Raw genomic sequence first — 17,780 nt, 5'->3', positions numbered from 1 at the left:
TGTTTTTGTTTTTTTTTGAGGTGGAGTCTCACTCTGCTGCTCAGGCTGGAATGCAGTGGCACGATTTCGGCTCACTGCAACCTCTGCCTCCTGGGTTCAAGTGATTCTCCTGCCTCAGCCTCCTGAGTAGCTGGGATTACAGGCGTGTGCCACCACGCCCGGCTAATTTTTCTATTTTTAGTAGAGATGGGGTTTCACACCATGTTGGTCAGGCTGGTCTTGAACTCCTGACCTCGTAATCCGCTTGCCTTGGCTTCCCAATGTGCTGGGATTACAGGCCACAATTCTTAACTATCGAGACATGTGAGCAACTTAGGAGTAAGAGGTTTTATGTTACCAGGCTTTTACCTTTCCTGTCCTTCTCAAGGTTGGCTTCTTGATGGCAGGAACTCTGGGTGGGGGCCGACGGGGAAGGAGTGGGGGCGCCTGTGGGGTCTCTGGTTTGGCTGCCCCCGGTGTGGGCTCTGGTTCAGAGGATGCTTCAAGGTCCCTTGGGGCCACGGCACTTAGGGCTTCTTCGGAGGCACCTGAAACATAAAACCACATGGCTGAAGTATAAAGGACAAGGCAATTCACTGCATGATTTCGTCCTTAGACAGTCTACATCCTAAGTGTCATTTACTAATTCAGTGTATTTCAGGAGTAATCAGCTAGGTTCAGTCCCAGCTTTTTTTCTTTCTTCTTTTTTAAGATGGGCTCTCGCTCTGCCACCCAGGCCGGAGTGCAGCGGCATGATCACGGCTCACTGCAGTCTCAACCTCCCAGGCTCGAGCAATTCTCCCATTTCAGCCTCCCGAGTAGCTGGGATTACGGGTGAGCACTGCCACGCCCAGCCAATTTTTAAAATTTTTAGTAGAGATGAGGTCTCACTATGTTGCTGGAACTCCTGGGCTCATGCAGTCTTACCTCAGCCTCCCAAGTAGCTGGGACTACTGGTGCGAACCACCACGCCCAGCTAATTTTAAAATTTTTGTAGAGAGAGGGTCTCATTGTGTTGCCCAGACTTGTCTCGAACTCCTGGATTCAAGCAGTCCTCCCACCCCAGCCTCTCAAAGTGCTGGGATTATAGGCGTGAGCCACTGCACCCAGCAGTCCCAGGTTTTCATGCTCACCTTCCTAGCAGGGGTGGTGATCTGGGGTCTGTGGATAGTTTGGATGGGGACCAGTGAGACCCTGAGATCATATGCAAAGTCTCATGTGTACTTACATTTCTCAGGGTAGATGATCCAAAGACATCAAAATCTCAATGGGGCCATGACCAAGAAAGTGTTAAGCTGGGACTGTAGGTAGATTTCACACCTCTACTAACATCTACATCTCTAGAGTTTTTTTTTTAACAGCTTTATTGTGACATAATTCACATACCGTGAAATTCACCCTCTCTAAGTGTACCATTCACTGGTTTTTAGTGTATCCACAAAGTTGTGCAACCATCATACGATCTAACTCCAGAACATTTTCATCACACAAAAAAGAAGCCCCACAGCAGCCACTCCCCACCCAGGCCTCCTTCCAGTCCCTGGAAAGCACGAAGAACTTTCTGACCCCATGAATTTGCCTGCTGTGGCCATTTCATAAAAAGGGGATGGTACACTATGTGGCCTTTTTTTCTTTCTTTCACATAGTATAATCTCTTCAAGGTCCACCCATGAAGTAGTATGTATCAGCACTTCATTCTTTTTTTTTTTTTGAGACAGAGTCTAGCTCTGTCGCCCAGGCTGGAGTGCAGTGGCGTTATCTTGGCTCACTGCAACCTCTGCCTCCCCAGTTCAAATGATTCTTCTGCCTCAGCCTCCCGAGTAACTGGGACTAACAGGCTAATTTTTTTGTATTTTTAGTAGAGACGGAGTTTCACTGCGTTAGCCAGGATGGTCTCGATCTCCTAACCTTGTGATCCGCCTGCCTCGGCCTCCCAAAGCGCTGGGATTACAGGCGTGAGCCACTGCACCCAGCACCCAGCCCCATTCTGAACAATATTCCATTGTATGGATGGACCACATTTTGTTTATCCATTTATCAGCTGATGGACACTTGGGTTGTTATATCCATAGTTTTAGTTATTTTTCTTTCTTTCTTTTTTCTTTTTTTGAGATGGAGTCTTGCTCTGTCACCCAGGCTGGAGTGCAGTGGCGCAATCTTGGCTCACTGCGAGCTCCACCTCCCGGGTTCAGCCATTCTCCTGCCTCAGCCTCCTGAGTAGCTGGGACTACAGTCGCCCACCATCACGCCCGGCTAATTTTTTGAATTTTTAGTAGAGACGGGGTTTCACCGTGTTAGCCAGGATGGTCTCGATCTCCTGTCCTCGTGATCCACCCGCCTCGGCCTCCCAAAGTGCTGGGATTACAGGCGTGAGCCACCGTGCCTGGCCTAGTTTTAGTTATTTTTCTAAAATAAAAAAAAAAGAAAGCAGTTGTGGCAGTATCATTCTACAACAGTAGTTCTCGACCTTTTAACTCATGCCCCCTTAAATATTATTTGAGAATTCCAAAGAAGTTAAACATGCTGACTAAAAGCAAATTAAGCAATGGTGATTGCTTACACCTTTTTAAAGGGCACACTCGGCCAGGTGTGGTGGCTCACACCTGTAATCCCAGCACTTTAGGAGGCCAAGGTGGATGAATCACCTGAGGTTGGGAGTTCAAGACCAGCCTGGCCAACAAGGTAAAACCACATTTCTACTGAAAATACAAAAATTAGCTCGTCATGGGGGTGCGCGCCTGTAGTCCCAGCTACTCAGGTGGCTGAGGCAGGATATTTGCTTGAACCTGGGAGGCGGAGGTTGCAGTGACCTGGGATTGAGCCACTGCACTCCAGTCCAGCTGACAGAGTGAAACTCAGTCTCAAACAAACAAACAAACAAACAAACAAAAAAACGAAGAAAAGGGCACACTCTCCTCTCCAGGAGATTCTGGAACAAAGCCAAGGCCAAAACTAAAAGTGTAAATTACCAGTGATTATGAATGAAGTGGGGGAGAGCCCAAGGTAACTAACATGGTTTAAGTAACAGCAACAAAAAATAATGTGGTGGGAAAGAGGTCCCTGCCTGACACTAAAAACTTTATTTCCACTTGCCAGTGATTTAAAAGGTAGATTTTGTGGCTGAAATTAGGACAAACACTAGAACTGTCTCTGTTTTATAAAGCTGGCAGAATGACTTCATGCCGGCAGCATTCACCTTTTTTAAAAACTCATTTTGGTTTATTTCGGTCTCTCCTTTAGATGCCGCTTAATAGCCCTGGGATGATTTTTATATACACACAGAATTCTGAAAATACAATTTTAAATGGACAATCAATCTTAGTATAGATTTATATAAAATGTTGCTAAAGGATGTTTTCATTTAATATTGCCTCCAGAAGAATAAAAAGAGTTATTTTCGTTTCTAGACCACTTTTAGCAGGGAGATAAAAAGAAAAGGAGAATTGGTTTTTCCCCTGCCCCCAGGAAAGCACCTACCTCCTCTGGCTTCCAGGAGACACCGGATTGCTGCTTCTGCCTCCTGGGCATTGGTGGTTTTGATCTGCTTGACATTATAAGGTTTACTTATTCCAGTCCGAGCCTTGGGCTTGAGGACAGAATGAGGAAGAGCAGAGTATCAGCAGAGGCAGGAGGACAGCCTCGTGGGACGTATCTGCTACCTGTGGGTCTGTGCAGGGCTCCACCAGACGATGCTGACCATACAAACTCCAGCCTCCACCACACCCTGCAATCCTCTCTTTCCTGGAGCACTCTCTTTCCAAGAGTGCCATACTACTTACACCTGTTGACCCTGGTCTTCAAAGCCGGGTGATTACAGATTTTTGCATATGGACAGACCATCTTCTATCTTTTTTTCAATAACCAGGTGAAAGCCAGAAAGCAAAATAAGAGGCCACTCTTTCCATGGTCCCACTGAGTTGTTAAAATACCTTCCTTAAAAGTGCTTTTTCTACTTCTTCATCCAGCATGTGGGTTGCCTTTATGACCTATTTTCACTACTGTAAAACACTGGCCTCCAGTCACCCCTCCACCTGCTGGGGCCACACAAGCACTTAACCAGGCCCAGCACCCCAGAGGCATCCCGGTCATAGCAGTTTCCCCCTAGCACCCAGCTTCCCCTCTCTCCCCTCTACTTCCCTGCCTTCACCTGCTCTCTTCCCCAGCAGCTCATGGTACCCTCTGGAACCATGCACCTCCACAATCCTCTATGGCTGTTAGTCTTCCTAGTGTGTTCCCCAACTTCATTATTTACATCTCTTTTTAGCCTCTCAACCAACTTCACTCCAGAATGATCATCATTTTCCCAGGATAACGACCTGAATTTCTCCCATTTTCCCTTCTACCAAGCAATGCTCTGCCCATACACCAAGGGCAGAGGCAAGAATGGGAAGAGAGAGAAATGGATGAATATGGAAACCAGGGATATTTGGGATTTTTCATCAAAAGTGATTTTTTCTAGAACACTCCATACAACCATTTAAAAGCCCTATGGAGAACCTGCGAGGAAGGGTTATGGGGTTTGGAGATGAGATGGTGAGCAGGTAGAGGGTTAAAGACACATAAATCTATATATTCACTGAGAAGACAGATCCCACACTATCCTGGGGGCAAAACCCTTGGGATTGAAATGTATGCAGAAGAACTCACAGGTTGCTGAGGTGCTCCTGGTAGAAGTCTTGCCGTCTGCAAAATTGAATACTGCCCATGGGTGCCGGAGGAGATGGATGCATCTGAAGCCGACTTTTTCACCATTAAACCGGCTGTAAAAACCAACGAGGGCAGAGTCTCAATCTCAGTGAAGGCACAACTTCCCAGCCAGCTGCCAGGAGCCCGACTAGACGAGGCGGATGTCCCAGCAGACCACAGACACGGTGAGGTCCGAATACTCACTCGGCACTTAGGGCACCCACAGAGCCAGGCCTTCCTTGACTCTCTATGGAGTTTCTCACTTGATTCTACCAGTGTGTGCCTATTGATGTAGATGATCTGGAGAAGCATTACTAGAATGCAAACTTTAACATCTTGGGGGATTCAGATCTGATATAAAAACCAATTGATTTTGAAATGGTTCCAAACACTATTGCTAGGACCAGATTTTTAAAATATTTTGTGGGGAAAAAATATTTCAAAAACCCCAGCCTGGGCAACATGGTGAAACTGTCTCTACAAAATAAATAAATAAATGAATAAAAATAGCCAAGCCTGATGGTATGCGCCTGCAGTCCTAGCTACTTGGCAGGCTGAGGTAGGAGGATTGCTTGAGCCGGGGAGGTCAAGGCTTCAGTGAGCTGTGAGATCGCGCCACGGCACTCCAGCCCGGGGGACAGAATGAGCCCATCTCAAAAAAAAAAAAAAAAAAAAAAAAAATTCCAAAGCAGGGGAATAAACTGTTAAAATATACTTGCAGCCATTAACAAATCATGTTTTGGAACATTCAATGACACAGAAAATATAACCCATTAAATAAAAGACAACCGACCAGAGAAAATGGGTATTAATTTTGTTAAAAAAAAAAAAAAAGAAGTATGTTGCTGCAGATACATGAAACTGGAAAAAGAAGACTTTTTTCAACAACTACGACCCGTAGGTCATCAAGTGAATTTTAAAATTTTGTTCTTCTTTGTAGTTATCTCTAAAATTTCCACAATAATACATGACTTATACATTTTATTTTTGGGTTATTTTTATATCTGGGCTTGTGGCTTGCCATTGGTTACTACCGTGACGTCAGCCACAATGAGCCCAATTCTGAAGTAATGGCTTAGGAAGATCTAAGTCTGATCATCACATTTTTGGGGAGGGAGAAGTAAACAGTGGTGGGAAAATGCAAGTGGATCAAAAGCACATCACAGCTTTGCTTTCAGGTTATCAGGGAGGGCTGGATGGGCAAAGCATTGTTCGAACAACCAGAAGAAAATGCTCCTAGACCCAGGATAAGGGGGAACTTGTTCTGAGCCCGGGGAACAGGAGGCCTCGGAGCGCAGAGGGGTGACCGGGTCACCTCCAGGCGGGGACCTGGGTTTACCAGATTCCTCATAAGCAGAGGGAGGACTGCGCAGCAGCTGAGGAGAGACTTCTGACTGCGAAGCTCACGTCCCTCCCGCGGCTGCGGCCCCCATTCTGCATCCTCTAATGCTGCCGAAGGAGAGCAGCTTGAAGCAATAGCACAGCTCCAGGGTGAACAGCAGCTTTGGAAAGGAGCCGTTTCATTTGCCATGAGAAACACAACCAGCCCTGACGTCAAACGTGTCCTGGATTTACAACAAAACGGAGCCCGAGGAGGAGGAAGCCCTGTAGGGACCGGAAGGCCGGGGAGAAGTGGATTCGGAGCCGTGTTTTCAGTAGCAGGGAACGCGCGGTTATTCCTGGCAGGCATCCAGGGAGCTGAAAGCAAGCAGAGTCTTACTTGGAGGGGGGGGTCTCTGCGGGGGGTGAGGTGGCCGAGGCCGGTTGGGGACCGACAGAGACCTGCTCGGAGAACGGTGGCGGAACTCCCCGACGGCTTCCAGCTCCCGCTTGAGCTCCACCAGGTCCGCGTCATCTGGAGGACATGGCGGGGCATGAGTACAATGGTCTGTTCCACACGTGAGGGTGTCAGACACGGATCTGAGCACAGGAGGCCGACTGTGGCAGGGGGACCTGCTGTAGGACAGCTGAAGGCTCTGTCCAGAAACGGGCACCTCTGTCTGCCGGCGAGGGGCGGGGGCGGGGAGGGCACCCAGTGCCTGCTTGGAACATTCAGTGAACCATGGATAATGGGTATTTCTCAGACTTGAGAGACACTGAGCTATTTCAAAGTGTGTTTTCTTGTGAAATAACAAGACTTGGGCCGAGTGGAGGAGACAGTTGCAAACCACAACCCCTGAAGAGTCAACCAACCACAGGCAGATGTTTTCAATTCCTCACTCTAGAACACACCGGCTGAGGAAGCTGAGGGTGTTCTCCCTGCTCTGGCAGCAGAGCAGCCTGGCATGCAGTGGCCAGTGCCTAGGACCAGGGGTCTTGCTTACTCATCAAATCCCAAACCCTGTGGGCCCATGGCTGGCCACTCCCAAGGGTCTGCCATGTTGACCTGCCCTGCACACACCTTCCAAGAGGCTGAGGGGTCTTCAGGAGGCACAGCTCCTGCTTCATTACAGATCAAATCAGCAGCCCTAGGGCTCCCCCAAAGCATGGGCCTCTCCATTTCACTTTGACTCGGACACCCCACTCCCTGTATCCAGCAGCTCCACCCCATGTGTCCTGGAGACTGGAACTGGGGAAAGGCAGGATTTCTCCTACAAATGGGAATGGCTGAACACCCCACAGCATCAAGGGAAGACCCTCTCAATGCCCACCAGGTAGCAAAGCCGCCCACATGTCCCGTGTTGCGCTATTAGTTTCTTCATGCAAAGGACTATCTGTGCTCACACCTGCACTGGCTCCAGAGGCTGCCTGCATGACAGCCACCCCCGAGAAAAAGGTCCTTCTTATGGGAAGAGCACATCCCTCCAGCCACTTCAACTCCAGGGCAGAAGCCCCTGGCAGGAGCAACGTGCAGAACCACCGCGATGCTCCGGCGAAGGCTGCTGCTTCAGTCTTGGGCAGAAGTCCCCAAACCTGGCTGTGTGTCCAAACCACCTGGAAAGCTTGGTGAAACGCCAGGCTTCCAGGGTCCCACCCCACTCCTACCAAATCCAGATCTCTCTGGTAGGGCTCAAAAATCCATAAGTTTAAAAGCTCCTGATGGTTCGGTATAGGCAAGTTATTGATCAGTGTGGGGACCAGCGTACGGTCAAAGGGGCTGGAGGTCTTCGCACCTCTCCTGGCAAAGTACCGTCCCTGAGAGGTACCTTAATCCACTTTCAGCCCTGTTCTCTGCTCTCAGCCCCAGCTCAATGGGCCCAATGCATGGCTAAGCTCCTGCACCTGCTGGTTAGAGCTGTCCTCCAACTCGGGGCTCAGTGACTGACAGCTAGAGGCATGCCTGGCTATGAATGGAACAGCATCAACGTAGCTGACACTGAAATATGAACTACCCTACCTGCCAGCCACGTAACATTAGTGGGCTTTAAAAGTTACTCAGAACAGTTACTGGCCAGGTGCAGTGGTTCACACCTGTAATTCCAGCACTTTGGAAGTGCTGGTAGGAGGGTCACTTGAGCCCAGGAGTTTGAGACCAGCTTGGGCAACATAGTGAGACCCCGTCTCTACAAAAAATGCAAAAAATTATCTGGGCATGGTGGTGCAACCCTGTAGTCCCAGCTACTTGGGAGGCTGAGGTGGGAGGATCGCTTGAGCCTGGGAGGTGGAGGTTGTAGTGAGCTGAGATTGTATCACTGCACTCCAGCCTGGGAGACAGTGAGACCCTGTCTCAAAAAAAAAAAAAGTTGTATTATTTAATCTAGGGGTGTGTGGTTCAATCAATGTGACCTTTCAGGCCCTCTGAAGTCTAAAATGATACAATGATGTGACCGTATGACATGACTGTATAATAATATGATATTATATGAGTGTGACCATACGCCAGCAACTCAGGACATAGATATGGATTATGTCTCTACTGGGATTGAATCAGAAGTTTTTTTTTTGTTGTTGTTTTGAGACGGAATCTCACTTTGTCACCCAAGCTGGAGTGCAGTGGGGCGATCTCGGCTCATTGCAACCTCTGCCTCCCCAGTTCAAGCGATTCTCCTGCTTCAGCCGCCTGAGTAGCTGGGATTACAGGCATGTGCACCACCATGCCCTGCTAATTTTTAAAAAATATTTTTAGTAGAGACAGGGTTTCACCATGTTGGCCAGGCTGGTCTTGAACTCCTGACCTCAAGCGATCCACCTGTCTCGGCCTCCCAAAGTGCTGGGATTACAGGTGTGAGCCACTGCGCCCGGCTGAATCAGAAGAGTTTTGTTGGGGGTGGGAAATAATCACAAATATAAAACCCGTTCAGAACCGTGGCCATTTGAATATCCAGAGGAAACAAGAATTATCTTGAATCTGGTGTGTTATGGGGGTACAAGTTATTGTAAAAAAATAAACTAACTAGAGGAAATCAGGGTGTTGGAGCTGGCTACCTCTACAGGGCTCAGTCCCTACCCCTCGCTTGGCCTCCCTGGTTGAGGTCTCTCCTGGGACCTGCATACTTGATATCACACAGTGCCCAATCGCCAAGAGAAAAAGGAAAGTCTGTCCTGAGCCGACTCCATGGCTGAGGCTCCTGAGAAAAGAAGGGTCAGGCTACCTTTGTACGTTGGATGCTGCTTCTTTTTGGTGAGAGCAGGTGACTTGCTGGGAGGAGCCAGTGCTGTGGGGCCGGGGACATCAGAGAGGTCGTCTCCCCCGAGTTCACTGTCCGAGACCCCAGGCTGATTGAATTCATCCACCAAGTAGTCTTCATCGTCTTCAAGAATATCCCCTGGGAGAAGGAAATGAATCACAATTCGGGTGAAAACAATGAGGGGGAAAGGCTCAGTCTTTCATCAGTGGGACTGGTTCAGCTCCTGTCAGGACACGTGCACCCCGCCCTGCAGCTCAGGGCCCAGGCGCCAGCAGGGACGGTACCCCAGTTCCATTGGTACGCCCACAGCCCTGACATCCTCACAGCCACTGTTTGTAGCCTAAGTTTAGACGCCTCCGGTCCCAGGTAGCATGGCATGCATCGTTGACACATACAAACATGCTCATCACATGGGACAGAGGGCTTGCCCTGCGGGTGTTCTCCGTCACTTCTGCAAGGGAGGCTTTAGAAGGTGTCCTTAAAAGCTCAGGCCTGTTGCTAGAAGAACGGCTTGCCTGTCCCTCCCTGCAGGGTCACTAACCTTCTGACTCATAGTCCAAACTTGTGAAGTCAAAGTTTTCCTCCAGCAAACAGGAGTTGGCAGTGGGAGACACGGGGGCCATGCTGTCTCGTTTCCGAATGATCTCCTCTCGCAAACCTTTCAGCCAGTCCTTGGTCTTCGGTCTAATCTTCACTGCTCTGCCTTTCACCTGGGAGGGCAGAGCGGCCACCCAGGAATAAATAAAAATCATGACCACTCCTGTTGATCACACAATGCTTCTCACCAAAACCCACACACCCTCAATGAGGCCAATCTTCACATTTGGCCATGAAAAACCAAGGGTCCAGACCTCACGCAGGCTCAGCATAGCTCTCATACATCTGGTTGAAAAAAAAGTTGAACTGGGCTGGGTGCGGTGGCTCACACCTGTAATCCCAGCACTCTGAGAGGCCGAAGCAGGTAGATCCCTTGAGGTCAGGAGTTTGAGACCAGCCTGACCAACACGGTGAAACCCGATCTGTACTAAAAATACAAAAATTAGCTGGGCGTGGTGGTGAGTGCCTGTAGTCCCAGCTACTCGGGAGGCTGAGGCAGGAGAATCGCTTGAACCCGGGAGGCGGAGGCTGCGGTGAGCCGAGATTGCACCACTGCACTCTAGCCTGGGTGACAGAGCAAGACTCCATCTCAAAAAAAAAAAGTTGAACTCTCATCTCCAGCTTCCCATTTGGTACAGATTTAAAGCCAGGATACTATAAAAACGGAAACTATCTATGAGCTGCATATTCCAAAATACATACTCTAAAGAGAAAGATTGGAATAGTCTCCCACATGGCAGTGCGAGCATAGACAGATCAAGTAACTCGGCGAGAACTACACTCTAAAATGGCTAAGCTTCTGCAGCTGCTGGTAGAGCTGCCTTCCAACGTGAGACACAGTGACTGACATTCTTCTTCCCCATTCTGTTTGTTTGGTTTTTTGAGACAGGGTCTCGCTCTGTCACCCAGGCTGGAGTGCAGTGGCACGATCTCAGCTCACTGTAACCTCTGCCTCCCAGGTTCAAGCGATTCTCCTGCCTCAGCCTCCTGAGTAGCTGGGACTAGAGGCATGCGCCACCATGTCTGGCTACTTTTTTTTTTGGAGACAGAGTCTCACACTGTTGCCTGGGCTGGAGTGCAATGGTGCGATCTCGGCTCACTGCAACCTCCGCCTCCTGGGTTCAAGTGATTCTCCTGCCTCAGCCTCCCAAGTAGCTGGGATAACAGGCACCTGCCACTATGCCTGGCTAATTTTTGTATTTTTAGTGGAGACAGGGTTTCACTATGTTGGCCAGGCTGGTCTCGAACTCCTGACCTCGTGATTTGCCCGCCTCAGCCTCCCAAAGTGCTGAGATTACAGGCGTAAGCCACCGCACCCAGCGCCTGGCTAATTTTTGTATTTTTACTAGAGACAGGATTTCGCCATGTTGGCCAGGCTGGTCTCGATCTCCTGACCTTGGGTGATCTACCCACCTTGGCCTGACAAAGTGCTGGGATTACAAGCATAAGCCACCGCGCCCACCCTTCCTCCCTATTTTGCAAGTAGCCAGAGCCGGACATGAGACACCTTAGAACCAGAGTGAAGAATCCAAACTCCCTCCCGCATATGGTATCTATACATAAAGACAGATTGGTGGCCAGGCATGAAAGCTCATGCCTGTAATCTCAACACATTGGGAGATCGAGGCGGGAGGATGACTGGAGCCCAGGAGGCTGAGGTTATAGTGAGCCATAACTGTCCCAATGCACTCCAGCCGGGGCTACAGAGTGAGATCTTCTCTCTACAAAATTTAAAAAAAATTAGCTGGGTGTGGTGGCACGTGCCTGTGGTCCCAGCTACTTGAGAGGCTGAGATGGGAGGATTGCTTAAGCCTGGCAGTTCAAGGCTGCAGCGAGCTGTGATTGCATCACTGTACTCCAGCCTGAATGACAGAGCAAGACTTTGTCTCAGAAAAAAAAAAAAAAAAAAAAGGCACAGGTCAGGGCAAGAGGAGGAAGAAGACACGCCCACATAAAAATAGGGATCGATCAGACCCCACTCCACAGTGTGGCCAAGTACAGCGTACCTTCATACCGTCCACGTCCAGGACACTGAGAGCCGAGTGACTGTCTGCAAAAGTTACCAGCATCTGCCCTTGGTTGATCCTGGAATAAATGATACTCCAAGTCAATGCCAAGAATGACCTGGCAGCTCTCACGGATCCTCATCGACATCCCCTGGAACCCACATCAGCCAGGGGAGCAGTTACCTGACAAGAACAATTGTCCCATAATTCCCCAAGGTCTGCATGAGCTCAGTACGCAGGTCCTCAGGAAACTCGTTTTTCTCTTCTAAGGTCGGTGATTGAAGGTTTACTACAACAGTGGCATCCAGGGGGCCCTGGAAGGAGGACACTTCCTGGAAAACCCTCTCCCGAGCACCCACATCGACTTCCTGAACTTCCACCTCCACGATCGCCAGCACGGGTCTGCGTTAGACAGGAACAAAAGAGGGATGACAGTTAGCCTGGGACAGATGTCCACACCCCCGGCCTCCAGTCCCCAGTTAGCCTGGGACAGATGTCCACATCTCCAGCCCCCAGTCCCCAGCTGCTGTCCCCCAGGGCTCTTTGTAAACAGTCAACACCAACAACCCGCGAATGTGGCCACCAGCAGGTGGATTTGCAGGCTAGCTGCCCTGCTCTGGCGTTTTAGTCTTCATCTTTCCTTAACCTTAGTATCACCTTGGCATTTTTATCTAAAGATGATTTGAGGGGGAAAATAAAGTGTGGCACCTTAAAGATGTATCCCAGTACTTGGAAAATAACCAGCCATCAGCAAAGATTTTTGACATGGTAATCCTCAGTACCACCAAGGAGGTGGGGAAGCAGACATCTGCACTCTGCCAGGGGTGCAAGCTTTTCAGAGGGTTACTTGGCACTTTACATAGAGTTCCAAAATTGTTCATCTCTTTTCACCTAGTAATCTCACTTCTCGGACTTTATTCTAAGGAAATGACCAGGGATTCAGACAAAGATTTAATGCATGAGGTTGATCATTTACAGCATTGTTGATGGGAGGGAAAAAAAACAGGGAAATGCTCGTTTTTTTTTTATTTTTATTTTGAGTCAGAGTCTCCCTCTGTTGTCCAGGCTGGAGTGCAGTGGCGCGATCTCAGCCCACTGCAACCTCCGCCTCCCGGGCTCAAGTGATTCTCCTGCCTCAGCCTCCCAAGTAGCTGGGATTACAGGCGCATGCCACCATGACCAGCTAATTTTTGTATTTTTGGTAGAGATGGGGTTTTGCCGTGTTGGCTAGGCCGGTCTTGAACTCCTGACTTTAGGTGATCCGCCTGCCTCAGCCTCCCAAAGTGCTGGGATAAAGGCGTGAGCCACTGCGCCAGGCCAAAATGCTCTGTTTCTTAATGGGGAAACAGTTATGATACATTCATATAATACCCTACACAATCATTAGGAATAATGTAAAAATCAATGATGTAAACAGGAAAACAGTCCAGCAGGAAATAATGCAATCCTTATAGTAATTCTGACATAGGGATGGTTATTACTCTATAAATTTCCAGAAAATCCTATATTACGAAAATTACACAGCCTGATTGAAAATAGCTCGACTCTGGCCTGACTCCTGCCACTACTTTTTTTCTTTCATAGCACATATGTTTATTGTCTGTCCTGTCCAGAAAATTCCATGATAACATGGTCTCATCTGTTTTGTTCACTGCTTTTCTCCAGGCCAGCAACAGGGCCTGGCATGTAAGGGCCCTCAAGAAATATTGGTTAAATTAAGGTTTCAAAATACATTGAGCTAGCAAACCTTGATGTCACATATCTGAAGATTCCTCAAGATTCACTTCTAGGTATGTATTTGCAACAACAGGTATCTAAAGAATTTAGAATTATCTAAAGAGTCTGGGCATGGTGGCTGTAATCCCAGTACTTTGGGAGGCTGAGGCGGGCACATCACTGGAGGCCAGGAGTTGGAGACCAGCCTGGCTAACATGGCAAAACCGTTTCTACTAAAAATACAAAAATCAGCCGGGCATGGTGATGCACGCCTGTAATCCCAGCTACTTGGGAGGCTGAGACATGAAAATCACTTGAACCCTGGGGGTGGAGGTTGCAATGAGCCAAGATTGTGCCACTGCACTCCAGCCTGGAGGACTCTGTCTCAAAAAAAAAAAAAAAAAAAAGGTTTTTTCGTTGACCAACTGTTCTTACCTTCTTTTTCTTAATTTCTTTCCTTGTAAAAGTTGAAACTGACATGAGAGTTTAGGCAGCAGCCTTGGGAAGATCAAACTCTTCCTTCTTCACACCCTCAAATGCCATCCTCTCCTCTGTCTTTAAAGACATTCTGCAGGGTGAGTCTTCCTCTGCAGCAATCCCAGGGCACAGGTGCTGGTGCCCACGGTGCTCCCTCTGCTGCCTCCACTCTATCCTCAATGCATGATGCACAGAGCATTTAAAAAGCCCTGCATCCTAGGGCCAGGTGCGGTGGCTCACGCCTGTAATCCCAACACTTTGAGAGGCCAAGGTGGGTGGATCACCTGAGGTCAGGAGTTCGGGACCAGCCTGGCCAACATGGTGAAACCCCATCTCTACTAAAAACACAAAAATTAGCCAGGCATGGTGGTGTGCACCTGTAATCCCAGCTACTTGGGAGGCTGAGGCAGGAGAATTGCTTGAATCTGGGAAGCGGAGGTTGCAGTGAGCTGAGATCACACCACTGTACTCCATCCAGCCTGGGCAATAGAGCAAGACTCTCTCTCAAAAAAAAAAAAAAAAAAAAAAAGGTTGTGCATCCCAGATTTAAAAACCCTATGGTGTTTGTAATCATAAAATCCTGGAGAAAATATTCATCAAGAGGTGAATGGATAAGTTGTAAGTTCCATGGATATATTTAGTGGGATACTAGACAGCAGTTACAAATGAATGCATCAGAGCTATAACATCAACACGACTGTATCTCAAAAATAGTAACAAAAAAGCAAGTTGCACAACGACATCATTTAAGAAAATATAAAAGCCACAAAATATGTAGGTTGCATCTTTGAAATTTTCATCAATGATGTCATTTATGATATGGAGCAATGACAAAATGCTAAGATTAATTAGTTCTTGGTGGTGGGTCCACAGATATTTGTTCCATCATTCTTTGTTCTTTGGTGTATTGTATGCACACAAAATGCACCCCCATGCGCACACACATCCTTATGGGGACAGCATGCATTTTCCTGCGGAGAGGGAGACGCTGCCTTCCCCAGCACAGGAGAAAACGCCATGGAAGTGAGGACCTCACCTGTGATCAGATGCTTGTAGCTCCGCACGACCATAATACTGCAGGGCACCAGGAGACCAGGTGTGTCTGACTTTGGTGTCAACATCTAGATCACTGTCTAGAAGGTTGAGTTCTCCAGCTACTCGCAGGGGTTCCATTCGAGAGACCCATATAGAATCGAGTCAACATCCAAGAATGCGATCATGACACTTCCACAATAGAGGTCTGCGCCACGAACCACCCCACGTCCCAGACTCATCCTCCTTACTCCTCCACCTTGAAGCCAGGCTTCGGATGCTTTGGGGCCTTTGGTTAAAAACATTCCTCGCATGTAATTATTCAAAACAGTCATGACCATGCCTGCAGTCCTCGCCAGCGTGCCCACTGTAGGCTTGAGACACAGTGTTGCTGCCGGGTTTCCAGGACCCAGGAATCCCAGAAGGTTGGCAGCAATTGGTACGGTAAGAGCTGCAGGAGCTGAGAACACTCGGACTCATTCTAGGCCCTGCCTCTCAGAGCCCTGGGGCCACGCAGGCATTCACAAACTCATCTAAAGGAAAAACTGTATTTTCTTTTCACAGATGCGATTTCCCGGCTATGCTCTCCCAAAATGTGTAATTAGGTTTTTTTTTTTTTTTTTTTATGTACTAGTTACAGATACTCTAACTTTAAATAAACTTCACTTCCTAGCTAGGCATCAACAGTTGTTCAAAACTTACTTGACAACTAATGATTTTTAAAACCTAACTTATTTTTACTGTGTCTTGCTCGTGTCCAATATGGAATTAGGGCTTTAAGCAGGTAAGAGTGTAGCTGAACAAAACAGGCTGGATAAAGAACATGAGGGGGAGCATGGGGGGCAGGGAGGGAGGCAACCTCATGCTCCCCCCTTTCCCCACCCAGAAAAGAGAGGTGGGGGTGTGGGGGGGAGCTGTGATGCAGGGGCAGCCAGGAGCAGACCTATTTGCAGGTGACTGCCTCTAGAAAGAGACCAGAGGAGGCCAGGCGCAGTGGCTCATGCCTGCAATCCCAGCACTTTGGGAGGCCGAGGTGGGCAGATCACCTGAGGTTGGGAGTTCGAGACCAGCCTGACCAACATGGAGAAACCCCGTCTCTACTAAAAATACAAAATTAGCTGGGCATGGTGGTACATGCCTGTAATCCCAGCTACTCAGGAGGCTGAGGCAGGAGAAGGGCTTGAACCCAGGAGGTGGAGGTTGTGGTGAGCCAAGATCGCGCCATTGCACTCCAGCCTAGGCAACAAGAGTGAAAATCTGTCTCAAAAAAAAAAAAAAAAAAAAAAAGAAAGGGAAAAAAAAGAGGCCAGAAGCAGAGGCTCCCTGAAAGCACAACTTCCAAAGCTTAAGGGTTAAGGTCTGGGATGACTTTGGTGTCATCTGGGGTTCTGAAGAAACTGATTTATGTAGCAGCGCCTGGGGTTGGGTAAACGTGACTTTCCCTCCGTCGCATTTCTTATTCACCCTCTGCCGGCTCTCGAACGGGCACGGCCCCCTCACCTGTTTTATCAAAGGGATGTTTCTTCCTCCACCACAGCACCCTGTCTGTCCAGGCGGGGGTGCGGCATTTGTCGCTTGTATCGTAGGCGGCTGAGCCGACGTCATACTTGTAGGTGGGTCCAAAGTTAATGGCTCCTTCGTGAAAGTCCTTAAAAATCTATTGGGAGAAAAAGAAGTCATCAGGCCACCGTAGTTTTCGATCCTGAATGTTATATACAAAAACGAAAACTGAAAAGGCAAGTCCCTATTCTTAAAAAGTAACAGAAGCTCCATTACATTTGCAAATCTATCTGAAACTCGACATATGTGTGTCTTTTAATTAGCAAAAAAGTGATCCTCAGCTCATCCCACTGAGGGACACACCGCCCTCGTATCTCCCCACCCGCTCCAGTGTCTGATCTATCCACTGTCTTCTTGTTGCCCCCCAGGAGACAGTGCAGGGTCCGAGGCAGGGGTCAGGGGTGCTCATCTTTACAGTCTAATGCCATGCCTGGTGCCATGTCTGGCCCACAACCCCAAGGCCTTCATCTATGTTTGTTGACTAAATGAGCTAAGTACACAGAAGCGCAGAGTGAAAGTCATCTCTCCTCTCTCTCTCCCCCTGGGGTCTCGCTCTTTTGCTCAGGCTGGAATACAGTGGTGCAATCACGGCTCCCTACAGCCTCAACCTCTGGGGCTCATGTGATCCTCCTGCCTCAGCCTCCCGAGTAGCTGGGACTACAGGCACGCACCATCATGCCTGGCTAATTTTAGTTTTTGTAGAGACAAAGTCTCCCTATGTTTCCCAGGCTGGTCTCAAACTCCTGGGCTTAGGCAATCCTCCCGCCTCGGCCTCCCAAAGTGCTGGGATTACAGTCGTGAGCCCCCATGCACATCCTTCTTTTCTTTGTTTAACTTTGGATTGGCCTTGCTTCCATGGGAAGACCAAGGGACAAACACACCCTCATTCTCTTGGGCATCACTGAGAGGATGTGAGAATGTTGGTAGTAGGAAGACAGGAAAACCTGCTTTAGGAGGTTGGTATGGTCACTCGTCCATGTGGCAACCCTTTAGCACTCCACACACTGGAAGGGGCTCAAGTGGGAAGACACAGTAAACCTCGAAGAACGTCCAAATCTTGCTTCAGGAGAGACCTTATCTGCCCTGTCCTCACACTTTTTTTTTTTTTTTGAGACGGAGTTTTGCTCGTTGCCCAAGCTGGAGTGCAGTGGTGCGATCT

At 48.7% G+C, this 17,780-nt stretch overlaps 1 protein-coding gene across 9 annotated transcripts in view; it reads right to left on the bottom strand.

Annotated features, from left to right (window-relative positions):
- The window catches only part of SYNJ2 (synaptojanin 2), a 132,636-nt gene that overhangs the window by 20,748 nt on the left and 94,108 nt on the right, over positions 1-17,780 (bottom strand). For 6 of the 9 annotated variants that reach the window (XM_034963149.3, XM_034963144.3, XM_034963148.3 and 3 more), the window contains exons 17-26: positions 16,562-16,718; positions 15,066-15,183; positions 12,020-12,238; positions 11,837-11,915; positions 9,775-9,943; positions 9,198-9,371; positions 6,386-6,520; positions 4,627-4,739; positions 3,457-3,565; positions 349-527 (exon numbers count right to left, since the gene is read on the bottom strand). In XM_034963149.3, the coding sequence (XP_034819040.2) occupies positions 349-527; positions 3,457-3,565; positions 4,627-4,739; positions 6,386-6,520; positions 9,198-9,371; positions 9,775-9,943; positions 11,837-11,915; positions 12,020-12,238; positions 15,066-15,183; positions 16,562-16,718 (1,452 nt within the window). The remainder of the gene's footprint in view (positions 1-348; positions 528-3,456; positions 3,566-4,626; positions 4,740-6,385; positions 6,521-9,197; positions 9,372-9,774; positions 9,944-11,836; positions 11,916-12,019; positions 12,239-15,065; positions 15,184-16,561; positions 16,719-17,780) is intronic. The other 3 variants (XM_055114279.2, XM_014345522.4, XM_055114278.2) reach the window with 1 other exon arrangement.

This window comes from Pan paniscus, chromosome 5 (assembly GCF_029289425.2).
Source record: "Pan paniscus chromosome 5, NHGRI_mPanPan1-v2.0_pri, whole genome shotgun sequence".
Taxonomy (NCBI): domain Eukaryota; kingdom Metazoa; phylum Chordata; class Mammalia; order Primates; family Hominidae; genus Pan; species Pan paniscus.
Note: the sequence above shows the minus strand (reverse complement) of the source record. Positions and strands in the feature narration are given on the sequence as shown.